Source organism: Podarcis liolepis, assembly GCF_965112155.1.
Source record: "Podarcis liolepis genome assembly, chromosome: 7".
In the NCBI taxonomy this organism is placed as follows: Eukaryota; Metazoa; Chordata; class Lepidosauria; order Squamata; family Lacertidae; genus Podarcis; species Podarcis liolepis.
In genome coordinates, this window is record NC_139561.1 from 6,652,305 (window position 1) to 6,679,798 (window position 27,494).

At 49.6% G+C, this 27,494-nt stretch overlaps 1 protein-coding gene across 2 annotated transcripts in view; it reads left to right on the forward strand.

Moving 5' to 3' along the window:
* Positions 1-418: 418 nt before the first annotated feature.
* Positions 419-27,494, forward strand: part of RASSF2 (Ras association domain family member 2) — a 45,427-nt gene continuing 18,351 nt past the window's right edge. The window contains exons 1-5 of one of the 2 annotated variants that reach the window (XM_083514392.1): positions 419-563; positions 17,428-17,519; positions 19,786-19,861; positions 21,349-21,500; positions 23,391-23,479. In XM_083514392.1, coding sequence (XP_083370518.1) covers positions 17,461-17,519; positions 19,786-19,861; positions 21,349-21,500; positions 23,391-23,479 — 376 coding nt within the window. In that variant the 5' untranslated portion in view covers positions 419-563; positions 17,428-17,460. Of the gene's footprint in view, positions 564-1,516; positions 1,613-17,427; positions 17,520-19,785; positions 19,862-21,348; positions 21,501-23,390; positions 23,480-27,494 lie in introns of those variants that run through there. The other variant, XM_083514393.1, reaches the window with a different exon arrangement.

Below are 27,494 nucleotides of genomic sequence, written 5' to 3' on the forward strand. Positions count from 1 at the left end.
CCTTCAAAGGTAGCCCCATGTAGAGCGCATTGCAGTAGTCCAAGTGAGAGATAACTAGAGCATGCACCACTCTGGCGAGATAAGTCCTTGCTCGGGGATTCTGGAGCTGCAATGCAGGGAGGGGTGGACTAGAAGACCCCTGGGGGTCCCTAACCAACGTGACGGTCCATTTGGCTGCCCTGGCTTCTCTTGCTCCAAAGGGGGCAGCAGGTTTTGGGAGGTCCGAGGCTAGCAAAACCCTGCCAACCCTGCAGGGACCCCCAGAGGCCGGGACCCTTAGCACCCCTCCAGCCCAGCGAGGGGCGGGCAAGGCTCCGCTCGATAGCATTGTCTGGCCGGGCTCACCCCCCCCAGCCCCCCAGCAGCGGGAGGAGCCTCCAGTGAGCCGGCGATTGGCTGGGCGGCGGCGGGGAGGGGGCGCCCGAGAGAGAGGCCGCCCGGCCGGCGGGGGCGGGGACTCCTCCCCGGCAGCTGCGAGGAGGGGATCCGGGCGGCGGCCGCCGTCGTCTGCTGCCTGCGAGGACGCCCAGCCGCGGGATCGGGGCCGGGGAGGGGCGCTCCCGGTAAGTTGCAGCCGGACCTCGCCTGGTGGAGGGAGGGGGCGCAACAAAGACGCACGCGCACCCCCCCCCCCGGGGGTCCGAAAGACTCTCCGCATCTTCCGACGGCCGGACAGAACAGACCCACGAGGTGCATGGGGGCGGGCGGGGGGGGGGATGCTGCCTGGGGAGAATCGGCCGAGTTTGGAAGGAACCCCCACCCCGGAAGAAGCCCCTTTAGATTCGTGGGCGCCCAACTGGGCGAAGGCGGCTGCTCTCCTTGCGCCCTTCTTGGAGTTGGGCGGGACTGGCGGGGGGGGTGGATCCCCGCAGAACCCCCAGGAACCCCGCTCCCCACTGCTTATCCCTGATCTATCCGCTCATCCCCAACCGCCTTGCTTCCGAGTAAACCCGTCTGGGGTAGACGAAGAAGCGACCTAGAGATCTGGAGCCCATCCTTCCCGGAGCGGGGCGCGGAGAAGAGGAGGGTCTCCTGCGCAAGCAGCTGTTCAGATGGAGGAATGAATGAATGGGAATTAAGGGGAGGAGCGGGCCCCTTTGTGGCTCCCATTCATTGCGCTGGGTGCTTATGCAGGCAGGCAGGATCGGGCCCAGGACGACTTTCTGACACTCTCTGGGAGGAGAGTGTTGTTAGTTGTTAAGAGGAAACAGTTTGTGCTGCTGTTTCTGGCGCGGGGTGGGACAGGCCAGGACTCCTGGGTTCTCTCTTGAGTGGGGTGAAAGAAGAGGATATTAATTAATTAAGGAAGGCCACCCCAGGGACTGGGAATTTGGGGAGGGGATTCCCTTACTCTAAGTGGGTGACTCCTCCCTCCCTCCCCATCGCTTTGTGTCTCTCCATTCATCCCTCCCCGTGATGGACTGTCGCTGCCTTTGTGGCTGGCTGTACCATCTCTGCCCCCCCCCTCCCCGGGTAATTTGTTATCTGCCACTGGGACTCAGATTCTCAGCTCCACAGAGGATGAGGAAGTGGGTGGGGGAGGGGAGGGGCGGCTGAAAGAGGAAGAAAGTGGGGCTTGTGAGTTTTGCAAAGTGCTGCACTACGCATAGGGGTGAGTCTGTCTATTCCTGTTAACCATTAGCTTTGGGGGGGGGGTGTTGGACTTTAGCTGGGTGGAAAGAGAGCTTGCATTTTACTCTTTTAGGTTGTACCCCAGACATGCCTCCTAAATGCACCGGATTGTTAATTTAGGTGTGTTGAGGCTCTCCCCCCCCTGCACTTAAATCCCATTACATCTGATGAAGTAGGCCTAGTCTCAATAAACGTCTACCAGTTTTTTTGTTAGTGCCAAAAGATTCTTCTCTTGTGATGGACTTCATTTCCATCTACAAACTTTTGCTTTGCTTCTCTTCTACCTGCCTTTGAGACTCTCTCAAAGTCTTCCTTCCATTTTGCCCAGCTCTAGCAAATAACCTCCAGTATAACATTTAATGTTCAGCAAGATCTCTTCTGAGCACCACATCTGCATATTTCTTAATCTGCTCTGTCCCTGAAGGATGGGTAATATTCAAAATAATAATATCCAGCTCTGGAATCAATGGCTTCCAAGTGCAGAAGAATCAGTTGCTGGCTGCCCCTTCTTCATTTCTTCCTCCCATACCAAGACTGTGTGAAAGAGGGGTGGAGCACTACATTCTTCCCTGATAGTTCATATGTGGTTTGTTCTCGGTTCTTAACTGACTCTGCAGGTGGCACTTTCTGCTCCAGCAGTTCTTCTGTGTTCAGTTTGGTGGGCAGCATGAACAACATTTAATTCTCTGACTTTTTCTAGTGTTCAGGTTGTTTTAGGAGTACTAAACATATGCATTCCTAGCTTCAGCTTTTTTGTGTTCTAAAAGGACCCTAACAATCTTGATAGCTCTGCCATTAAGACTCAGGCCTTCTCGATTTCCATCTTGTCACTAAGCAGTTGGGTCAGAGAAGATGCCATTCAGTGGCAGAGCACAAACTTTGCATGTAAGAGTTCCCAGGTTCAGTCCCCAGTAAAGGTAAAGGGACTCCTGACCATTAGGTCCAGTCATGACTGACTCGGGGGTTGCGGCGCTCATCTCGCTTTATTGGCCGAGGGAGCCGGTGTACAGCTTCCGGGTCATGTGGCCAGCACGACTAAGCCGCTTCTGGCGAACCAGAGCAGCGCACGGAAACGCCGTTTACCTTCCCGCCGGAGCAGTACCTATTTATCTACTTGCACTTTGACGTGCTTTCGAACTGCTAGGTGGGCAGGAGCAGGGACCGAGCAACGGGAGCTCACCCCGTTACAGGGATTCGAACCGCCGACCTTCCGATTGGCAAGTCCTATTCTCTGTGGTTTAACCCACAGTGCCCCCCGCGTCCCCTAGCAGCTCCAGTAGGCCAAACCTAAACAGACCGGAGAGCCCCGCTTTGTTTAACAAGCCCCCCACCCCTAGAGGAGGACTCATGAACCCTGGAAACACACTTGGGTTCAATGTACTCTGATCCACACCTGGGGACCTGCTTTGTACCCTTTCATGGCTTTGCTGCTCTTGAATTCCATGGCAGGTGGGATAGAAATGTAATGAAATAAGCAAGGAATTGATGCTAAACTAAATTGTGCTACAAAATAAATTATTGCTGAATGCTGAAAATCTAGGAAAAAAGATTTCAGAAGAGTTAAACAGTGTCTGGAAAACCTTAATGAGGCTTAAGTGAACATGCTGCATTAAGCAGAGAGAAGCATTTTTTGTTCCAAGCTGGGCTCGTTTCCTAACTTTTGGAAGGGGAGATACAAAAACCAAATGCCCAAGCTGATTAATTTCCTTATTAGTGTGCCAGAGGGTTCCGAGTAGTAGATTTGCCCATTTGCCTAGCACAAGTGAAAACTAGACCCAGGCAACCAGGCAAGGAAACTATTTATTTACAAATTAGAAAAGGTTTGCCTTTGCCTTCCATGCTATTAAAGTGCCCAGAAATTGCAATATATGCATATTTGAGCAGTAGATAGGTAGCCGTGTTGGTCTGCCATAGTCAAAATAAAAAAATTCCTTCCAGTAGCACCTTAAAGACCAACTAAGTTATTTAAGGTGCTACTGGAAGGAATTTTTTTATTTTGACTATGGCAGAAACTTAGTTGGTCTTTAAGGTGCTACTGGAAGGAATTTTTTTATCATATTTGAGCAGGCAGACTAATAATTAGTTTTGTTGGCTATGAATTCCACTTGGACAGGTGGAATTTATTTGTATAGGTGCACCTGGATGGTGCAGTGGCTTCCAGTGAGAGTTTGTGAGCTCCCACCGGAAGCCGCAGTCGTATGACCCCAGCAGTGGCAATGGGGGTGCCACCCCATGTGGGGTTCTGCAGCCTGAGGCAGCCACTTCAGTCTGCCTTATGGGCTGGCCGGCCGGCCCTGATGCAGCCAAAAGTCTGGATTCACTTTTTAAGGCTGTGGAGAGCTATAGAACTACAGCGAGCAAGGGAACTGTTAGAAGAGAGGAAACAGGAGAGAGGGGTCCAAGTGGACCTTGGTGCCTGCAGCCATAGAGACCTAATGGATGGGTTAATTGAAACAGAAGGAAGAAAGATCAGTGGGAGAGTGCAGGGTGGGTTTCTAAGCCAAGGATTTGGGATTCTTGGCAGAAGGGTGCAGGGAACCGCAGCTGGCAAGAGGGAAGGCATTGCTTGCGGAGGAAAGTCCAGAGGCAGAGCCAAAGGGGGCGATTTCCAGAACTGTGAGGCTGCAGCACTTCTGACTTTAAGCAAAGAGCCCCAGGGGGAATTAAGCCACCAGGGCAGAAACTGTATCCTTCCTCGAAGGGTGGCAGTATGTTGTTGTGTGCTTAAATTTGGCTAAAAACAACTTTTGAGAGCCATGGGGAAATCTGGCCAAGCCAAAGTATATTCAGTTCCCATTAATTTTAAGCCAAGTCCGCGGCATGCCCGAGTGCCTAAGGCTGCTGCAACAGTAGGAACTTCCCCTGTTGAGCAAAGCAAGACTTGATTGGCACTTGGCAATGTGGCTTTCCATAAAATGTTGAATCTGAAGTTTCCTATCCCCGTTCGAAGAATAGTATTGGGGTTTCGTGAAATTACATCGTATTTTTATTATTGTGTGCTGCCCTGGGATCCTCTGGATTTAATTCAAGCAATTAAATAAAAGTCACCGTGCAAAATAGGGGGAAATGTGTGCATGACTGATCTGCATAATTTGCCTAAGCTGCAGAAAGTTGTCTCCAGCTGAGATGGAGGCGGTTGCTGGAAGCCACAGGTGGAGAGAGGGCTCTTGTGGTCACATCCTGCTTGCTGGTTTCCCATGGACATCTGGTTGGCCACTGTGAGAACGGGATGCTGGACTAGATGGACCATTGGCCAGATCCAGCAGGAGGACTGTTCTTATGTTCTTGCTTGCTCTTTCAGAAGGAAGCCTTGAATTTTATGCAAGATCCGCTGCTGGGGTCTTCCAGCGCTGACATAGAATCATAGAATCATAGAGTTGGAAGAGACCACAAGGGCCATCGAGTCCAACCCCCTGCCAAGCAGGAAACACCATCAGAGCACTCCTGACATATGGTTGTCAAGCCTCTGCTTAAAGACCTCCAAAGTAGGAGACTCCACCACACTCCTTGGCAGCAAATTCCACTGTCAAACAGCTCTTACTGTCAGGAAGTTCTTCCTAATGTTTAGGTGGAATCTTCTTTCTTGTAGTTTGGATCCATTGCTCCGTGTCCGCTTCTCTGGAGCAGCAGAAAACAACCTTTCTCCCTCCTCTATGTGACATCCTTTTATATATTTGAACATGGCTATCATATCACCCCTTAACCTCCTCTTCTCCAGGCTAAACATGCCCAGCTCCCTTAGCCGTTCCTCATAAGGCATCGTTTCCAGGCCTTTGACCATTTTGGTTGCCCTCCTCTGGACACGTTCCAGTTTGTCCGTGTCCTTCTTGAATTGTGGTGCCCAGAACTGGACACAGTACTCCAGGTGAGGTCTGACCAGAGCAGAATACAGTGGCACTATTACTTCCCTTGATCTAGATGCTATACTCCTATTGATGCAGCCCAGAATTGCATTGGCTTTTTTAGCTGCCGCGTCACACTGTTGGCTCATGTCAAGTTTGTGGTCAACCAAGACTCCTAGATCCTTTTCACATGTACTGCTCTCCAGCCAGGTGTCACCCATCTGTTGCTTCATTAAGAGTGTGTTAGAGAGACTGGCTTGCTGAGTTGCATCTGGGCTGGATTTAAGCCCTTGCTGCAGATTGCCACAGACCTCCCAGTCAGAAGCAGCAAAACGTTGGGGGAGGCATGTGGGGGTTGGGCTCACCTCGAGGCTTCGCTTATCTGAAAGAAGCTGCAGTTCTCAGGCCAGCAAAGATGATGGATACCAGTCCAGATCAACCAGGAACCTGCTTCCTTTCTGTGATCGGATGTAGCAGCACAAATAGAACTTCTGTCACATTCAGCTGCTACCACCAGGTGTCAAGAAACAGAGGCATGCATGTGTGAACCAGATCCTTGTGTGAAGCATATGCAAGATGCAGAATAGGGTGCAATTCACACTTCTATTCTGGGACGTGGGTGGCACTGTGGTTTAAACCACAGAGCCTAGGGCTTGCCGATCAGAAGGTCAGCAGTTCGAATCCCCGCAACGGGGTGAGCTCCCATTCCTCGGTCCCAGCTCCTGCCAACCTAGCAGTTCGAAAGCACGTCAAAGTGCAAGTAGATAAATAGGTACCACTCCGGTGGGAAGGTAAACAGTGTTTCCGTGCACTGCTCTGGTTCGCCAGAAGCGGCTTAGTCCTGCTGGCCACATGACCTGGAAGCTGTACGCCAGCTCCCTCGGCCAGTAAAGCGAGATGAGCGCCGCAACCCCAGAGTCGTCCGCAACTGGACCTAATGGTCAGGGCTCCCTTTACCTTTACCTTTACATACTTCTACTCAGGATTGATTGGGCACCATGTAGGGATCTTCTGACATGTAGTGTTAGAGCATGGGTAGGCAAACTAAGGCCCGGGGGCCGGATCCGGCCCAATCACCTTCTAAATCCGGCCCGCAAACGGTCCAGGAATCAGGGTATTTTTACATGAGTAGAATGTGTGCTTTTATTTAAAATGCATCTCTGGGTTATTTGTTAGGGCATAGGAATTCATTCATCCCCCCCCATATAGTCCAGCCCCCCACAAGGTCTGAGGGACAGTGGACTGGCCCCCTGCTGAAAATGTTTGCTGACCCCTGTGTTAGAGTGTCAGATTAGGACCTGTGAGACCAGGGTTCAAATTCCTACTCAGCCAGGAAGCTTGCTGGGTAATCTTGGGCCAGGGTTGTTGGAGAATAAAATGGGGAGGGGGAGAACTTTCCACCTTGGACTTCTTGGTGGAAAGAAAGGTGTGCTTTGAATGTAAGAAATAAGAAATCTTATACAGGAAGGGAGTGTGTGTGTGTGTGTGTGTGTGTGTGTGTGTGTGTGTGTAAACCAAGATGGTAAATCTGTTGAAAGTACAGAATTAAATGATTGAAAGTTAGTCTCAGCAAACAGATGCTTAGTGCCATTTCACTTCCCTCTTGATCCTTTGCCCTGATGCTGCCCAGGGGAGCTGAGCACCACTGCTCCCCTGAACGGTCTGGCAGCCAGACTTTGGATTAGGGGGCAATTTCGCTGCTGCTTCACCTGGGTAGCAGCTGCTGCTTTGCAGAGCAGATGGCCTTGCTGGGATCAAGAAAATAGTTTTAAAGTTATTTTTAGTTTGGATTATGGCTTTCGTGGGGGGGGTGCCAGTTTGGCCCCCAAGAGTGTTTATGTATGTGAAATGGAAGCAAAATGTATTGTGGCTGATCAGATCCTGCCATTTAGGTTCTCTTGATTCTATAAGTTGGGAAACTGATGCCAAAAGAAGCCTGTTTCTCTTGTGAGAAAGCAGGCTGGGGTCTCCTTTTTTGAAATGGGAGCTGTCACTTCAGAGGATGGGCCTGCAGGCTCCCTGGGGGAGGCAGCCCAGTCCTCAAAGGTGCCACCGCATGGCATGCCTTCGTATGTCTGCATTTCTTTCTGTAGGCAAAGGTAACTCTCTGGGAATCACAAGGATCAGAAATTCTCTCCCTAAGGCCAGGAGTCATGCAACCCCTCCAGCTGTCCCTGTTTTCTGATCTCTGCTAGATCACTGTCCTGGTTTGGTTTTTGTTTTTGCTCTTAGCAACAAAACAAAACCTTGTAAAAATGCTGCTAGATTTGGTGCTGTGTGTCGGTTTTCAGACGTCTCCCGGCTGGAGTTCCGAGTTGGCCGCAAATGCATCTCTGCTACACTTCTCTGGCTTGCAGCTTCCTTCAGCCAGGTGCCCACCAGATGTTTCAAGCTGGGGTTGCAGACGTGCTGTACCTTTGAAGCACATTCAAAGCACATTTCCCCCATCAAAGAATTCTGGGCACTGGAGTTTGTTAAGGATTGCTGGGAACTGTAACTTTGCAGCTGCAGTGCCCGGAATTGTTTGAGGGAAAGGATTTGCTCCAATTGTGCTTTAAAGGTATAGTGCAGGCATAGGCAAACTCACCCTCCAGATGTTTTGGGACTACAACTCCCATCATCCCTAGCTAACAGGACCAGTGGTCAGGGATGATGGGAACTGTAGTCTCAAAACATCTGGAGGCCATAGCTGTCAACTGTCCCTTATTTGGCGGGAAAGTCCCTTATCCCAGCGCTGTGTCCCGCTGCTGTCCCTTATTGATGATGTCCCTTAAATTTCCCGGGTTTCAAAGGAAGCAGCTCCTCTCCCTCCCTCCCTGCTGGCCAGGGAGGAGGGAGGCTTCAACTGTGTTGCTTGGCTGTGTTGCTCACCCAATAAGGAGTCTAAGAATGACTGGAGGGTGGAGCTTGCATGCCTTGTGCTGATCAAATCGGCTGTGTTGCCTGGGGACTCGCCTTTGCTTAGCGCTTCCCAGCGGAGAGGTGACGGTGGTTTTCCTTGCTGCATCCCCTTTGCCGGGTTGCTGCGCTGTGGGAACCACCGCTTGAGGCTTTGTTTGGCTGCTGGCTGGGCTTTCTGCCTTTGGCTCGGAGGGGCTCAGAAGCTGAACATACCTGTGCTTGGAAAACCCCTTATTTTGGCTGCTGATCCCTTATTTTTGAGGCTGCTGGTCCCTTATTTTCAAATCTGTAAGTTGACAGCTATGCTGGAGGGCCGAGTTTGCCTATGCCTGGTATAGTGTATTACACAGTCTACAACTGCCATCTGTCTTAAGTCAGCATCAACATGCTCCCATCAGCCCCAGCATCTTACAGTTGTGTTGTCTGAATCTGATCGGAGTTGCCGCTCTAAATGTCCCAAAGGTGCCTGGTTGGTGGAGCCCAGGGTCGTGCATGCGGCTGAGCACTCAAGATGCCAATCAATGCTCACTCTGTTGTTGTGCCCACACTTCAGCCTCTTGGGCAGCTTGTAACCTTTTGCAGGATGAATAGATGTTGGTAGTATATCTTTAACCTAAGGATCAAATGACCTCTTGGCTTCTAAAGGAGTTGAGCAGCATCGACTGTTACACAAGTGTGTGTCTGCATATCCAGCACTCACTCCCTTGTCCAAAAGGTTGGCTTATTATTTGTCATGAAACTGGCGGTGTGTGTACATGCTGCTTCAGAGAGCAAAGTTACAGTAGAAGCAGGCAGCAACTCGCACACTACAAACACAGCTTGATCTAAAGAGGACAAGGAGGTTCCTTGTCAAAAGCCTAAAGAGAGAATGTGTGGCGTTTGACACAGACTCACGCTAAAAGTACAGCAAGAAGAGGAGAGGGGTGCAGATACCTGGAGCAAAGTTCTCAGGCTGGTCCTTGAGAGCACAGAGTGAAAAGGGGTCCATATTGGAGCTGTAAGAGCTGACAAACCATTGAAACTGAAAGTACTGGGGCCAATGTTAGGTTATGGAGAAGGGAAGGGGTCTTTTAGAGGAGTAATTCGGTAAGAACACCTTGATTCCTCTGTTTCATTATTCATTTCTTACAAGTTCCTGTCTGCTAGTTATTCTGCTTACCTGACTTAGTTTGTAGTTGAAAGAATATAATCCTAGTGAGAAATGACAAACTGGTTTATCTTTGTTTGTTTCCAGTCTTCTATGTGGAGCCTATTCTTTTTAGAGGAGATGTGAATTAAATTTTGCTAACAACAGATTACTGTGCTGATATTTACATAAAGTCTTGAGAGATCAGGAAGCTTTTCCAGGACGATAAGGACTCTTATCAGGGTCAGGAAAGTCCATTGAGGGGTTTATTTTATATCAAGTTTATGCCAGCTGTACTGATGCCATGATCTGCAGTAACAAAACACTGGAAAAGTTCCAGTTGGCGCTCATCATTACACAACTGAGTTGTGCCTTTGGCAGTGGGTCAGGGTGGGAGGAAGGTTCTGAGCCTTGGGGTGGGAAGAGGGAGGTGACCCTGGATTCATTTATGAAATGCTGGTGGATCTGGTTTCCGCAGTTCAGCCATGGGACTGTCCAAAGCCCTGTTCAGCTGTCTGGTTCCCATCGTGTGAAAAAGCTTGCAGGAAAGTGTGGGGTCAGCCCCCTCCCTTCGACAGCCCCACACCAAGCACCCAGTGTTAGTCTGGCAGAGTGGTCTCTTTTTCCATGTCCAAGAGAAGGAACCTCCATCTCTCAGGGTTCCTGTCCCCATGTTGGAAGCAAACACACCTGCTTCAGACTGAGCCACGGCCAGCACTGAAAGCAGAGGTTTCCACTGTTGAGGACCTCTTTGTGCATTCAGAGTCTATGGGTAGCCCTGACTGGCCATGGAAGCCAGGGACCTGGAGACAAGGCTTTGATTCCCCGCTCGGCCATGAAGTTCACTGGGTGACCTTGAACCAGTCACTGTCTTCTCTCAGCCTAATGTACCTCACAGGGTTGTTGGGATTACATGACAAGTAGGGAAACCATGTACACCACCTTGAAAAAATGCAAGAAGTCAATGGGTACCAGAAGGGAGGTGGGTGGCGCTGTGGTCTAAACCACTGAGCCTTGGGCTTGCCGATCAAAAGGTCGGCGGTTCGAAGCCCTGTGATAGGGTGAGCTCCCGTTGCTCGGTCCCTTCTCCTGCCAACCTAGCATTTTGGAAGCATGCCAAAAAGTGCAAGTAGATTAATAGGTACCGCTCCGGCGGGAAGGTAAATGGCATTTCCATGCACTTCTCTGGTGTTGGTGTTCCGTTGCGCCAGAAGTGGCTTAGTCATGCTGGCCACATGACCCGGAAAAACTCTGCGGAGCGGACAAACGCCAGTAAAGCAAGATGAGCGCCGCAACCCCAGAGTCGTTTGCGATTGGACTTAACTGTCAGGGGTCCCTTTGTTGTTGTTGTTTAGTCATTTAGTCGTGTCCGACTCTTCATGACCCCATGGACCAGAGCACGCCAGGCCCTCCTGTCTTCCACTGCCTCCCACAGTTTGGTCAAACTCATGTTTGTAGCTTCGAGAACACTGTCCAACCATCTCGCCTCTGTCGTCCCCTTCTCCTTGTGCCCTCCATCTTTCCCAACATCAGGGTCTTTTCCAGGGAGTCTTCTCTTCTCATGAAATGGCCAAAGTATTGGAGCCTTAGCTTCAGGATCTGTCCTTCCAGTGAGCACTCAGGGCTGATTTCCTTCAGAATGGATAGGTTTGATCTTCTTGCAGTCCATGGGACTCTCAAGAGTCTCCTCCAGCACCATAATTCAAAAGCATCAGGGTAAAGGGGTCCCTTTACTTTTACCTTTAAATGGGTACCACATGCCCGAACAAGGTGATGGTGTGTGCAGAATAACCTCTTTTAAGCAGGGTAGCGCGGTGTGCTGTGGAGTTTATTTTGGTGCTTCTGCACGTTGTTCCACACCTGGTGTGGTTGGCCTGTTTCCTCCCCTTCTCTTTCCTCTATTCCTTCCTCCATCGCTCATCCCTGGGCAGCTGGGAGCTACGCTGCCATGAGGCAGATGGATGGTTCTGTGTCTCCATTAACAGGAGAGAGGCTGACAAATGGAGTGACTTTCAGCAAGGCCAGATGGGAAGGGCTGCCTGCAAGAGCAGACTGAGATGGAGGAGGGTGGCTGAGGAGGCGGGGAGAGAGGGGAGGCCCAGTGGTCCTGCTGCAGGAGGAATGGACGGCAGGCGTAACAGCTGGTCCAAAGGCCAATGTCACTCTAGGTTGGATTATTGCAAAGCTTTGCATCCTCACAACACACCAGTGTTTGCACTGCACACAAAGACCCCAACATTAATTGTGTGGCTTTTTAAAGCTTCCTCAAAGCAGCTTAGGCAGGAGGCAAGCATATGTTGTCTCCCCAGCTGCATTTTATCCCCATAACTGGGGGGGGGGGGGAGGAACTGTGGCCCTCCAAAATTTTTTAAAATGCATGCGCACACAAAGCGAATGCAGAATCAGCCCTGGTGAGTAAACAGTGGGCACTGGGCTTCCAGTGCTGGGTGACACCCTCTTCACGGCTGAGTCATTTCAAGGTGGGCAGGCCGTGCAAAGAATTCAAAATTTAAAACATCTCCTGCAGGTATTTTGATTTCGTCGATGCTCCTTAAAAGGTCAGAGCAGCTCACAAGAATGAAAGCAGTGATAAAAACGTAAACTAGTTGACTAGAAATTAAGAAATTACAATAGCGGGAAACCGACATGCACAGATAAAAAGAAGTCGTACTTCACGCGGGGCGTAGTTAAACCGTGGAACTCCCTCCCACAGGAAGCAGTCGTGGCCTTCAGCTTGGGTGGCTTTGAAAGAAGATGGACAAATTCATGGAAGAGAGGGCTGTCGATGGCTACTAGCCATGACAGCTGCTCTCTGCCTCTGCAGTTGGAGATAGCGATGTTTCTGAATACCAGTTGCTGGAAACTGCAGGGGGGGGGGGAGATGGCCCTGCTATACTAGATAGGCCCCCACTGGCCTGATCCTGCAGGCTCTTCTTGTGTCCACACACATACCAGTTAAAAAGAAAGTTCTGTTTGCCTTGTAGCTCCAGCCCTCCTCCTCCTTTAGCTACACCCATTTGGGACCACTCTGCTCCTCTTTTCCTACTGGAAATGGGCCCGTGGTCTGAACTAGCGCCTTCTTCTGCCCCTGCTTGCTTCTCTTTAGTGCAGCTGCTTCCAAAATCTCCTCTCTGGAGGGAGCAATGCTTCCTTGCACAGCTGGCTCTGCTCCTTCCTCCTAACCGGTGCAGTGGATGCTCAGAGCTTGGGTTGCCAAATAGAATTAAGCTCCCACACCAGAACATCTGGAAAGAGGCAGGAACTCAGCTGCTTCTGATGGAAATTGTGTCTGCGAATCACAGAAGCCTTGGAGCCTTATCTTTGAGGGGTCCTTTTGAGCAGGACGTGTGAGCTGTACTTTTAAGGGTTGGGGGGGTTCTTTCTCAAGGACCTCAATGCTGCTTTTGCCAGCTCTGAACCTCTCGTTGTTCTCCAGGGTGCAGAATGGAGGGCTGGGGTTTCCTCCCCCCCCCCAATTTTTTTATTGTTTTTCCACATTTATGACAAATATAACATATAATACACACAAATGAAAAGACAGTACTATACTAAAAGAAAATAAAAATATAAAGATTATATTATTACTTATTACTTATTACTTCTAGAACCCATTTTATCTTTCATTGTTATCTGACTTCCTCAAATCCCCCCTAACTGAATGTCATTGTATCACCTTGTAAGTTTTCCAAAATCCTCTTTCTAATAAAATTAAATCCTTCAATTTACTATCTCCTTCTCTCTTCTTATTAGTCTAAATCCATAGTTCTTTACAACTCCTTCTTATTCTAATCCTAAACCTAATTGATACTTTCAAGTGACTTCTAATTATCTTATATTACAATATTTAGCTAGATAGTCTTTAAATTTCTTCTAATCTTCTTGGTGTTCCTCTTCTTTCTGATCGCGGATTCTTCCAGTCAGGTCAGCCAGCTCCAAAAAGTCCATCATCTTCATCTGCTATTCTTCTACAGTTGGTATTCCTTGAGATTTCCAATTTTTAGCTAATAGCAGTCTTGCCGCTGTAGTGGCATACAAAAATAATCGTAACATCTTTTGGGGGCAATTCCAGTCCTATTATTCCAAGTAAAAAGGCTTCTGGTTTCTTAACAAATGTATTTTTCAACATTGTTTTCAACTCATTATAAATCTTTCCCCGGAAGTCCTTAACCCTGGGACATGTCCACCACATGTGATAAAAGGTGCCTTCTTTTCTTTGCACTTCCAACATAAATTATCATTCGTGTAGTAAATCTTTGCTAATTTTACCAGGGTTAAGCACCATCTATACATCATTTTCCTAATGTTTTCTTTTAATACCGTACATGCAGTAAACTTAACCCCTTTCTTCCACAACCTTTCCCAGTCTTCCAGCATTATATTGTGTCCAACATCTCTTGCCCAGGGGTTTCCTGACTTGGTGAATGACTTGACAGTGGTCGGCGGAAGCCCCACTCTGGTCCCAGGTGTCAAGGATGGAGAAGAACAAATCCTGCAGAGCATCTGGTGGGATTCCTAGCAAACTCTCTGCTTTTCAGTCCAGCCGAGCTGTTGTCCTCTGCCCTCTGCCCTCCCCCCCAAATGCACACAGGAAACCCCATCTGTATCTAAGCTCAGGGCCAAACCAGGCAGGATGTGGGAGATCTAAGATGCAGCATTTGTGACTTTCTAGTTTAGAGAAAAGGCGAGTAAGACACGACAGGAGTTTTTAAGATGATGCCTGGCATGCAGAAAGTGGATGGAGATAAGCTTTTACTCCCTCCCTCGTAACACTATACTTTTGGACATACAATGAAGCTGAACATTGGGAGATTCAGGAGAGATGAAAGAAAGGACTTATTCGCACAACACATAGTTAAAACTCTGGAACTTGCTCCTGGGGGGGGGGGGGAATCCTCCCCCTGCCCCCACCCCATTCCCATGCACCTGAGCCAGTGCATTGCTGGAGATGGTTTTGCTGTTCTTGGCCTGGTTAGGACGTCTCTCCATCTTGCCTGCTGAGTCCCCATCACTCAGCATGACCCGGGCAGTGCCTTTGGCAAAGACCCTTGCCTGAGAAAGCAGGCAGAGAGGTAGCCGGCCCTGGCTGTGTGCTTCCAGGGGGTGTCTTGCATGCGCTGCTCACGGGGTGTGCGCTGGCTGTGCCCCTCCCCGGCTGCATTTGTTTAAGGCAGCAAGCCTCAGGTGGAGCACTGTGGGAGAGGTGGCCTGCCTAAGTGCCCCCTTGGCTCGCTTGTGGCCCTCAGGTGCTGGGGAGGGCAAATGGTTTGTTTGTTTATTACCTGCCCTTCACCCTAAGGTTTGAGCATGGGTAACAATGCGGGTGGCGCTGTGGTCTAAACCACTGAGCCTAGGGCTTGCCAATCAGAAGGTCGGCGGTTCAAATCCCTGCAACGGGGTGAGCTCCCATTGCCTGGTCCCTGCTCCTGCCAACCTAGCAGTTGGAAAGCACGTCAAAGTGCAAGTAGATAAATAGGTACCACTCTGGCAGGAAGGTAAACGGTGTTTCCGTGCGCTGCTCTGGTTCGCCAGCTTAGTCATGCTGGCCACATGACCCGGAAGCTGTCTGCGGACAAACGCCAGCTCCCTCAGCCTACAGAGCGAGATGAGCACACAACCCCAGAGTCGTCTCTGACTGGACATAACAGTCAGGGGTACCTTTACCTTTACAGCATTAAAGCACAATATTAATAACAACTAAAAACAACTTACAACCATCCTCCGAAAGCCGTACAATGCAGTTGCCAGATGCACCTTTGCAGGGAGGTTGTTTCACAGCTAAGGGGCCACCACAGAGAAGGCCCTCTTGCCTGGGCCACCACCATGCCAAGCCTTCTAGGGTGGAGGAACTACCCAGGGGTCCCCCTGTTCTGATCTTGGAGGCAGCCTCTCAGGTCTTTGGAGCCTGAGACATTTAGGGCTTTAAACAGCAGGGCTTTTTCCCAGCTGGAACTCAGTTCCGGCACCTCTCAGACAGACGCCATTGCCATTCCAGGAGAACAAGGGAGGCGTTCATGGTGAGTTCCGGCACCTCTTTTTCTAGAAAAATAGCACCGTTAAACACTAATGTGAGCACCTTAATTGGGTCCAGAAACAGCGCAGCTGTTTCAAAATGGGTTATATGAGATCTAAGTGGAACCCCAGCCAGCCAGCTCCTGTGTTTTGGACTGACCAAAGTTTCCAAGTCGTCTTCAAGGTCAGCCCCACACAGAGCATGTTGCAACGATGCCAGTCTTGAAGAGACAACGGCACTGTAGTTTGGAAATAGGGTGGGGGTGGAGATATCATTTTATCCTTTGCTTTGTGCAAGTCTTGAGCTTCATTGCTGAACAGCCCCAGAAGGAGAGGCCGTGAAACAGACAGCTGTCAGGCTGGTTAGGAAAGCAGCTCAGGGGAGGCAGGAAATTCAGAATTTCGTCAGCCGCTCTGCTGGGAGGTGGTGATATTCTTAGTGCTTCTGTTTTGCTCCCCACAACCCAAGAACAATGCTTGGCGGATGCAGCAGCGGATGCAGCCGTGTTAAGACTTCTGGGCTTCCTGATTTGTGTCTTCAAGCAGATACAAAGAAAGATTTGTGGACACCTGTTAAGCTACAGCAGCCAAAACAAGAGATTATGCCCAGAGGTGGCGTAAGATGAAATCCCAGAGAGAAAGGGAAAAGAAGATGGGGTTCAGAGTGGCATTCGGCACAGGAGTCAGATTCAGCACTGGAGAGCTTTGTCTTTCCCTGTTAAGTATCTAGTCCTTATGACTTCAAAGATATGTGTGATGCCTGTGAAAATTTCAGAAGCTGGGCAGCTAATGTGTGGTCAGCTGGAGGGCTTCAGTGCTCTACTTTGTGTCACTTAGCAATGTACAGGTTCAGTCCAAATTGCATAGCATAGCATAGCTTGGACTACTGCAATGCGCTCTACGTGGGGCTACCTTTGAAGGTGACCCGGAAACTGCCATTAATCCAGAATGCGGCAGCCAGACTGGTGACTGGGAGTGGCCGCCGAGACCACCTAACACCGGTCCTGAGAGATCTGCATTGGCTCCCAGTACGTTTCCGAGCACGATTCAAAGTGTTGGTGCTGACCTTTAAAGCCCTAAACAGCCTCGGTCCTGTATACCTGAAGGAGCGTCTCCAACCCCATCGTTCAGCCCAGACACTGAGGTCCAGCTCCAAGGGCCTTCTGGCGGTTCCCTCATTGCGAGAAGTGAAGTTACAGGGAACAAGGCAGAGGGTCTTCTCCGTAGTGGCGCCCGCCCTGTAGAACGCCCTCCCTTCAGATGTGAAGGAAATAAGCAGCTATCTTCTCTTTAAAAGACATCTGAAGGCATCCCTGTTTAGGGAAGTTTTTAATATTTAATGTTGTATTGTTTTTAATACTTGATTGGAGTGGCTGAGGAGGCTCATCCAGGTGGGCGGGGTATAATAATTTATTATTATTATTATTATTATTAGTAGTAGTAGTAGTAGGCAGAATACATTATGCCAAAGAAAAGGTAATTCATGGAGGAGAGGGCTATTGGTGGCTTCTAGCCATAATGGCTCCTGAATGTTTTAATTGTTATATATATATATATATATATATATATATATGCTTTGCATTGTTTTGATTTGTGTAACCCACCTCAAGTGTCTGTCCGGGCAGAAGATGGGATAGAAATAAACATAGTAATTGCAGTAAGGCCTGAGGTGCTGGCCAGTCCATTCCACCTCCTGTTTCTCAGAATGGTCTTCCAGGAAAACAAGCAGGGGTATCACATTTCTGCACCTTTTGGACTCCCCTCCCTCCCCACTACAATCCATGGATCTGAAACCCATTAGAGGTCTGCAAAATCGCCACTGAATTGAACGAACGATTAGCATGTTCTTTTCATTTATCTCAGAAAGTAAATTGTTGTGTGCTTTAAAGCGGTTTCCCGCCTCCCCTTTCGCCACAGGCCTCTGTTCCTGATGAAAGACACTTTCCAAGGATGGACTACATAAGCGAGAACTACCCGGTCCCTTGTGGGCACGACAAGTACATTTCGAAGTAAGTCAGAGGTTGGCTGCGTGTCCCGGGCAGACCTTTGTTCTTTGCAGCTGGCACCAATCCCTGGGGTCTGGTGTGTTGGTGTCTGTGTATAACTGCAAGCACGTGCAAGGAAGGGAGGAGAGACCCTGAGTACCGGCAACTTGCACCTTACGCCTATCATATTTACACAATTGGAGTGGCGGGGTGAATAAATGGGAGAGTAGGGGAAACCCACCAATCCTTGCTCTCCATTTATTTATGTTCTCCGCACACCCAGGGAGTCTCCCTCACTTTTTTGGGCTTTGGGAAGGAGGCATGAGGACTCAAGGATGCTCTGAGAGCCCTCGCACCGCCTTTCCAAAGCCCAGTATGCAAAGGGCTGCCTTCTTCGCCAGCCCCTGGGAAAGGGTTCTGGGACAGTTCTGGAGGCCGGTAAGGAAGGCGTTGCCTCACCTAGTGGGCTCCCTGAAGAAGAAGAGTTTGGATTTGATATCCCGCCTTTCACTCCCTTTCAGGAGTCTCAAAGCGGCTCACATTCTCCTTTCCCTTCCTCCCCCACAACAAACACTCTGTGAGGTGAGTGGGGCTGAGAGACTTCAGAGAAGTGTGACTGGCCCAAGGTCACCCCGCAGCTGCATGTGGAAGAGCGGAGACGTGAACCCGGTTCACCAGATTACGAGTCCACCGCTCTTAACCACTACACCACACTGGCTCTGGCCCTCCTGTGACCTTCCCAGAGCAAGATAAAGAGTCCTTTCCCTGTGGGTTGGGGGCAGTTCCAGGGGCTCCTGGCTTCACGTGATTTTGTGTTTACACACTGACAGCCAGAACCAAATTGCTGCATAAGCTGTGAGTTGCCTGTGTGTCGTGAAGCTGTGGGCAGAGGTGAAGTGAGGGCAGATACAACCAGCCATTCATTTCTAGCCTAGAGAACTCCCTACAGGAAGAGGGACTTTGAGTGCATGCAATCAATCTCTCTCTCTCATTAAATTTTCTGTTTTACAATTTCAAATACTTATTTTGCATCCTTGATAGATCAATGACTTCCCTTCTTCTCTTTCTGTGGTTCATTTTACATATCTTAAATCCCTGCATATTTAACTAAAACTATACCAATCAGTATTCCATGATTATTGCATCCATCGAAACTTATTTACACTGTTGAATTTATCTTAATGCTGCCAGCATTTTCAGCTGTATACAATTATATTCCATATGTTCAATAAACGTTTTCCAATCTTCTTTAAACATATGTTCTTCTTGTTCTCTTATTCTATAAGTCTGCAAGTTGTGCGTATTCTGTCAACTTAAGTTGCCATTCTTCTTTGGTTGGGGCCTCACTCATTTTCCATTTGAGGGCTAACAAAACATGGGGCGCAGTTGTTGCATACATAAATACCGTATTTTTCGCCCCATAAGACGCACCGGCCCATAAGACGCACCTAGATTTTGGGGGGGGGGGGAATAAAGGAAAAAAATTTTATTTCCCCCCCAGGTGCGCTGCGCTACACCAGGAGCTTGGGGCGTGCGGAGCTCAGCGCGCCCCAAGCTTCTGCGTGCCGGCAAGGTCTCCGCTAGCGTGGGAGAGCCGGGCGCCTCTCCCAGGGCTAGCGGACCCCTGCGCTAATCCAGAAGCTTGGGGCAAGCTGAGGTCAGCGCGCCCCAAGCTTCTGCGTGCCGGCAAGCAGTCCGCTAGCCTTGGGAGAGCCGCGGGGCTCTCCCAGGGCTAGCGGATCGCTGCACTACACCAGGAGCTTGGAGCGTGCTGAGCTCAGCGCGCCCCAAGCTTCTAGGTGCGCGCAAGCAGTCTGCTGCCGCCCCAAGCCTCGCGCACCCGGTGGGACCTCCTGCCGGGCGCGCGAGGCTTGCAGGCATTCGCCCCATAAGACGCACCCCGATTTCCCCTTCATTTTTGGAGGGGAAAAAGTGCGTCTTATGGGGCGAAAAATACGGTAACCTTTTCTGACACCTGGGGATTTCATTCTGAATTATCCCCAACAGAAAGGACTCTGAAAGGACTCTCAGAAAGTGCGTGCCGTTTTCTGATGGGACAATGAAATGTGTGGCTGGAGAAGCATGTTCTGTGGAACCTTGGCTTTCCTTGGAGGCTTCTCAGGAGAGCCCTGAAAGTGGAGCAAGTTTGGGGTCAGGGGTCAGCTCCAATTTCCTTAAATATTTTACTGCAAAAAGCAGCAACTTTTGGACAAAGCCACCACATGTGGCAAAGAGAGCTGGACAACTCTTCCATTTGCTCTTCTAACAGCTCTTGTTCCACATCTTCCAGAAATGAACTGCTGTTGCACTTGAAGACCTACAACCTCTACTACGAAGGCCAGAACTTGCAGCTCCGGCATCGAGAGGTGAGAAGACCTTTCTACGCAGAAACAAGTTAGGGGAGAATGTTGTGACCAGGGGTGTGTGCCTGGGCATGATTCCAAAAATGAAACTCTGCACCCAAGTCACCAGAACTTCTCGCCTAAAGGAGCTGGGTCCTGCAAATGGTGTAATGCATGCAGAAAGGCTCATAGGTGCATGCTTTTTGAATTATTGCAGTGCAGAGTTTACTCTTCAGTTTTAATTCCAGTTTTACTATTTTTGGACTGTGCAAGGCCCCGAAACTCTGACACCCCCAGACTCTGGGTTTTTCCTTTGGCCTCCCCCTTTTCCCAACTCTTGAGAATTCAGCATGTTCTGCCCATGCACTTTTAATGATGCATTAAGGAGGGCTGGAAACCTGCTTTTAAAAACTAAAATGATCCTTCCAGAGGAATACAGTATGATTGCATCTTATGCACGTTTAACTCGCACAGTTTCAACCACATGCGGTTGAAGGCCAGCTGGCTTAAAGTGTGCAAGTTAAATGCAAGCAAGGCGGAGAGCTCAAAAGCTCTTTTTGCACCAGGTCCACTGGCGGGAAAAGCAATCAATTGGTATGTAAATCTTATGAACCAAAATAAATATAGTTGAAACCAGCATCCTTTCTTTTGTGATTGCTTTTACTTTCACTTTATAATACACAAAAAGCAATGGCAGCAACAGTCAAGAGAAAGAGAAAAGAGCAAACCAAGAGAAAAGAGAAAAGCCAAGAGAAAGGGAAAAGAGAGGGGGGGGAATAAAGAAAGGATAGGAGGAGAAAGGAGGGAATGGTACTATTCCAAAAGCAGTGTTATAATTCCAGACAATTGTCCTTCAAGAGTAAAGGTAAAGGGACCCCTGACCATTAGGTCCAGTCGTGGCCGACTCTGGGGTTGCTGCGCTCATCTCGCTTTATTGGCCGAGGGAGCCAGTGTACAGCTTCCAGGTCATGTGGCCAGCATGACTAAGCCGCTTCTGGCGAACCAGAGCACGGAAACGCTGTTTACCTTCCCGCCAGAGTGGTACCTATTTATCTACTTGCACTTTGACATGCTTTCGAACTGCTAGGTTGGCATAGCAGGGACCGAGCAACGGGTGCTCATCCCGTTGAGGGGATTCGAACCGCCGACCTTCTGATCGGCAAGTCCTTGGCTCTGTGGTTTAACCCACAGCGCCACCCGCGTCCCAACCTTGAAGAGTATATTATCCAATAATGTTTATCCATAGGAACCTATGAGAAGAGGGTGGCTGCCAGCCATGTTCCTTTACGTTAATCTATTCAGTGAATGGATGACAAACTTTTGAAAAGGTGTTCTTCATTTTCAGATAGCGCAGGGTTTGGGTATATTTTGTTAACATTTCCATTAGAACTGTGGTCCAGCTCTGGAGGTAGAACCAGCATCCTTGGGGCTTGGGGAAGTTTTCTGCAGCATCCTTGGAGCAGGCCAGCTTCTGGACCATCCCTCAGTCCCTTCTCTCATGTGCCCTCTAGGAAGAAGGGGAGTTCATCGTGGAGGGTTTGCTGAACATCTCCTGGGGGCTGCGCAGGCCCATCCGCTTGCAGATGCAAGACGACAACCAGCGCATCCGCCCCCCGCCTTCGTCCTCCTCCTGGCATTCTGGCTGCAACCTGGGAGCACACGGGTCAGTACACAATCCAGGGCAGGTTTGTGTGAGTGTGTGTGAGAAAAATATCTAGGGGTCTTACCAGACCACAAGCTTATCATGAGTCAAGTGTGACGCAGCAGCTAAAGAAAGCTGATGTCATTTGAGGCTGCATCAACAGAAGGCGAGTTTCCACATCGAGGGAAGTCATAGTCCTGCTCTCTTCTGCCTTGGTCAGAGTCCTTTGTCCAGTTCTGGACACAACAATATAAGAAGGAGGTTGACAAGCTAGAACGTGTGCAGAGGAGGGTGAGCAAGATGATGAAGGGTCTGGAAACCAGGCCTTATGAGGAACGGTTGAAGGAGCTGAGTATGTTTAGTCTGGAGAAGAGGAGAATGAGAGGAGATATGATGACCCTCTTCAAACATCTGAAGGGCTGTCCCATGGAAGAGGGAGCAAGCGTGTTTTCTGCCGCTCCAGGGGGAAAGCCCCGAACCAGTGGATTCAAATGACAAAGAAGGAGATTCTGAATAACATTAGGAAGATCTTTCTGATGGTAAGAGGTGTTTGGCACTGGACTCTCCGTCATTAGAGGCTTTTATGCAGAGATGGGTGGCCCTGTGCCAGGAATGTTTTAGTTGTGGTACCTGCCCTTCAGGGAGTGGGATTAGATGGGTCCCTGCCCACTCTATAGTTCTATCACCGTTTTGTTTTAACTTTTCCTGTGATCAGGGACTTAAGGGAGGGTTTGAACTCGTGTAATATCGGTAAGGAAAGCGGCACCTTGATGTGTAGAAACAAGGGTGGGAGTGGATTGGGGCCAGAAACAAACTGAGAAAATCATAAACCTTTTTTTTTAATGGGAAGAAATATCATTGATTTTCCTGAACACTGGAGAAGTAGACTTGGGTTTTAGGGGAGAGATTTCAATTCCTGCCCCTGCTGGGCTCACACTGCTCTCTGCCCCTTCTCCTTGGGTAGAAAATAAGATACGGCCAAGTACAAGGCTGGTCTGTCTGCATCTAGGATCCCCATGAACAAACCAACTTGGGAACTGCAAAATATGCAGCCCAGACTATACAAGGGGCACCGTGACCTTGATTATTTCTGCTTGTGGAACACTGTAATCTACATGATCACAAGTTGCAGATAAATAAAGAGTTTTTGTAAGTAGAAATTATAGTCAGGATGGCAACAGAGCCTCTTGGTTGCTGTTTTGTTTTTAAAGCTTTGGGAAATGCTCAGTAATTTCTGCTGTAACCAGAGTCTGTTGCTAACATGGCACAGATCCATTCTACACATTACACAGAAGGTGGTGGTAGGATTCTGGAGGCTGGAGCTTCAGATTCCAGGGACGGTTGCAGTTTTGAATTTTCCCTGCCTGCAAAAAATAAGCGCACCTTGGTCAAAAGATTTTGAAATTCCCTCTTCTTGTTTTGCTGCATGCAGGGAGCTGTTTTACTAAGCAAAGCATTCAAAAATATTTAAGCCTCACACATAATTTTATCCCTGCTTCCTGCTAACATCCGACTTGAGGCAATTCTGACATCATGTTTTCAAAGTGTGCCCTCTTTGGTGTCCATGTGTCTATTAGAGTCTGAAGTGGGGTGCAGAGGGCACACAGAAGATCATGCTGGCTACTTCTGTGGTGAATCCTAGAATTGTTGAGTTGAAAGGGACCCCTGATGCCATCTAGTCCAACCCTCCCTGCAGTGCAGGAATCGCAGCTAAAGAATGCATCTTGCAACAACAACGAAACCATCACGCTCACATAACTTGCCACTATGATTTTGTGCTGTGTTTACTATTCACACGAGCAGACGAACAATAATTGCTTGCATCAATCTGTGTTTTTAGAATGCTTGGGGAAATCTTTCAAGGTATTTTCTAAATCCCGAATTCTCTTATTTTGTCTCTTCCCTACTTAGGTCAGTCATAAAGCCGTCAACCTTACCAGACATTCAGGTCACGGAAGCCGAGCCCTCGATGGATGGGGACGGAATTGATGGGGGAATTGGTAAGATAGGGGAAGTGAAGGATGCTGGGGGTCCTTACTGGTGCTAAGGAGTCGGGGGTCTCCATCTTCTGAAAATAATGCAATAATGGAGTATAATCCTTATCTATGACAATAACTCACTGTGAAGTGTACTAAATCAGTTTCTGAAAGGTGTTTTTCTGGGAGCTTACCCCGTGCTAGGAGTGCCATAATTATGTGTCTAAAAGGAACAGAGCAATCTGTATCTCGGGTCTAAGTATTTGTTTCAGAGTTCTCCTGTGATGTGGATGGTGCTGATCCACCAAACTCTCTTTATGTTCTTAAAAGGAATGACTTCTCCATACAGTTCAGAGTTAAACTTGCCACTTCCAGATGCAGTCACAACCTCTGGCCTGGGTAGCTCTAAAAGGTGTGTGTGTGTGTGTGTGTGTGGCAGATTAGTGGAGGTCAAGGCTGATCGGCAAGTGAGGGACGTGGGTGGCGCTGTGGTCTAAACCACTGAGCCTCTTGGGTTTGCTGATCGGAAGGTCAGTGGTTCGATTCCCCATGACGGAGTGAGCTCCTGTTGCTCTGTCCCAGCTCCTGCCAACCTAGCAGTTCGAAAGCACATCGGTGCAAGTAGATAAATAGATACCACTGTGGCGGGAAGGTAAACGGTGTTTCCGTGTACTCTTGCTTCCATCGCGATGTCCCGTTGCACCAGAAGCGGTTTAGTCCTGCTGGTCACATGACCCGGAAAGCTGCCTGTGGACAAACGCCGGCTCCCTCGGCCTGAAAGCGAGATGAGTGCCGCACCCCGTTGCCGCCTTTGACTGGACCTGACCATCCAGGGGTCCTTTACTCTTTACTTTTTACCTTCCTCCCTGGCCAGAGGCAGAGAGAGTGGCTGCACTCAAATCCTGCTTGTGGACTTTGCCAGAGGCGTCTGGTTGGAGGATGGGCAGCCAGGGGCCTCCGAGTTCATGAGACCAGCGTGAAACACACACACACACACACACACACTGAGTGGTGTGGAAGAATGATCTTTGTTCCCCTTTTCCTTGGCAACACAGCCCTCCTCTCTTTAGAAAGGGGGAATAACAGGAGTCATTGTTACGCAGAGTTGCCATGGAGAAATAAACATTTACAGGAGAAGCGCTCTCTGCAGCTCTCCCCACCACCCATCGCTCTCTGATCCGAGATCGGCCTTCCTGTTTAACAAAACAGAAAACCACCACATGGGTTTTGGCATTTACGGGCTTTGTGCAATCTGAGCTGTCTCGTTCTCGCCTCGCCTCTCCCCTCTTCTTTTCCCTTCCCTTAAAAAACCAAAGCAATCCAGGCAACCTCTGCTTAGATAGATCAAAGTCTCAGCATCTGCACTGGTTCCCCCGGGACGAGAAGCGCAAAGCAACCAATTTATTTGGAGTCGCAGGTGTTTGAAACGCCAAGTGCAAGCTTTTGAGTCACACAGGACGCTTCAGTAGTCCGGGTCTTCGGGAAGGAAATGTGGGAAGGGCAGTGCCCCATGTTGCTGTAGCCATAGGGCCACTGTTAGACATTTCTGCAGTAAGGATTTTAATCCCACTCACTGCTTGGAAGACTAGTGGGTTTAAAGTAAAATAGCTGATGGAAATCGCTGTTCAGAAACTTTTGTGCAAAGCAAAAAACAAAACCACCCTAGCTGAGGTCCCCCCTGAGAGACAGTGTGGTGTAGTGGTTAAGAGCGGTGGACTCATAATCTGGTGAACCGGGTTCGCTTCCCCGCTCCTCCACATGCAGCTGCTGGGTGACCTTGGGCCAGTCACACTTCTCTGAAGTCTCTCAGCCCCACTCACCTCACAGAGTGTTTGTTGTGGGGGAGGAAGGGAAAGGAGAATGTTAGCCGCTTTGAGACTCCTTCGGGTAGTGATAAAGCGGGATATCAAATCCAAACTCTCCTCCTTCTTCTTCCGTGCACAACAGTCAGTGGTTGAATATATTTTGCTGTGTCAGTTTGGAAGCCCTGGGCCAGTTGGAAGCTGCCAGGGTAACCTCCTTGTCTATCTGGCCAGCTGCCCTCCACAAGCAGTTGCCTTCAGCACCATCGGGGAGGGGGTACCATCATGGGCCCCCCGGATATGGGCCACGCACCCCCCCCACTGCGCCAGGCACTACGCCCTGCGGGTGGCATTCCACGCACCAGGACACGCCACGCCCCCGTGGGCGGCATGCCACGCCCCCAGGATGCACGCCACACTCCCTGGGACATGCGCCAACCACGCCCCCACCTGCTCTCCGCCCTCAGTGCTGGAGCATGCAGCTTTGCCACTGGCCTTCAGCACTCCAGAGTACGAGTGCGCCCCTTGGGCTCCATGATGCAGGAGAAGATGCTTGTGGGCGATTGTGTTCACTGCCTGCCTCTTTTTGCCTTCCCCATAGCCAAGAGCAAGGCAGGATTATCAGTTTTCTCTGCTGCAAAATCCGCACACACCCCGCCAAGTTTTCAGAAACCCATTCAGAGTAAGACCATCACAATTAACTGATGTGCAGCCTAGCAGTCCATAATCGGGAGATGAAAACCAGCACCAGTCCAAGCTTAATTTTATCAGCAGGCCATTATTATTATAAGTGTGTCCTTCCGATTCTCAGGTTTGAGGAAGTTTAAACCTCTGTGCAACAGCTTATAAGGGACGCCCGGATGAAAGGAGTGTTGCTCAGCCCTCCCAGAGAACACAGCTAAGGCTGTAGCAGGAAGTTGCCGTATTTTTTGCTCTATAAGATACACCAGACCATAAGGCACACCTAGTTTTGGGAGGAGGAAAACAAGAATAAAAAAAAATTCTGAATCCCAGAAGCTAGAACAGCAAGAGGGATCTGGCTTCTGGGATGGCTGCGTGCGGCTAAGGCAGAAGCCAGGAGAGGTGCTCCGCTGAAGGGGCGCCGCACAGAGAGCGAGAGCTGCGCAGCACCCCTTCAGCGAAGCGGGTGGAGGAACAGAAGGAGCCCCTTCTGTTCCTCCTCTGGCTTCGCAGGACAGGCGCGTTGCTGAAGGAGCGCTGCACAGCTCTCCCTCTCTGCGTAGCACCATTTGCTCCATAAGATGCACTCACATTTCCCCTTACTTTCCCCTTACGGTAGATGGACCCCCTTTGGCCTGATCCAGCAGGCTCTTCATATGTCACATGTTTAAGATGTCTTTCTATTTTTTTGTTTTTTTGTTTAATGCCACCCAGCTTGTTGCAGATCTGAAACAGGAGCAGGCTTGGGTGGGTTGACACGTGGTGAGTTGAAATGTGAGTTTAAGGAGCCCATTAAAAATGGATTAAGAGGGATTTCATTATGTTCTGGGTCCACGCCAGGAATCTTAGAGGAACGCTTAAGGGTCTGCTTTCCCTGCCACATCACATTCTCATCTCAAGGAGCAGCTGCTCAGAGGAAGCTCTTGAACTAGAGCTCTCACCCTTTTTCTAGCAGGCGAAAGGGTAAATGCAGCCAGTTAGACCAGAGGTTGGCAACCTAAGCCCATGAGCCTCCTGGAACCAGCCCACGGCTGTTCCATGGATTGGCGTGGGGATTCCATTTTTTTTCTTGGCGCCATTTTTTTCCTCACCATGGGGACCGACTTCCAGGTCGGAAGAGCGCCGGAAATAGCATGTGCTCACCTGGAGGAACACTCGTACACGTACATATACACTACTTCTGGCGCACTTCCGGTACGTGTCCCTTGTGCTTGGATCCTCTCTGTGGGTCGTCATCTGGTGGGCCACTGTGAGAACAGAATACTAGAACACAGGGGGCTCCACTGGCCTGATCCAGCAGCCAGGCTCTTCTTACGTTCTTAATGTTCAGAGTTTGCAGGTTGTTGTTTAGTTGTTTAGTTGTGTCCGACTCTTCGTGACCCCATGGACCAGAGCACACCAGGCACTCCTGTCTTCCACTGCCTCCCGCAGTTTGGTCAAACTCATGCTGGTAGCTTAGAGAACACTGTCCAACCATCTCGTCCTCTGCCGTCCCCTTCTCCTTGTGCCCTCCATCTTTCCCAACATCAGGGTCTTTTCCAGGGAGTCTTTCTCTT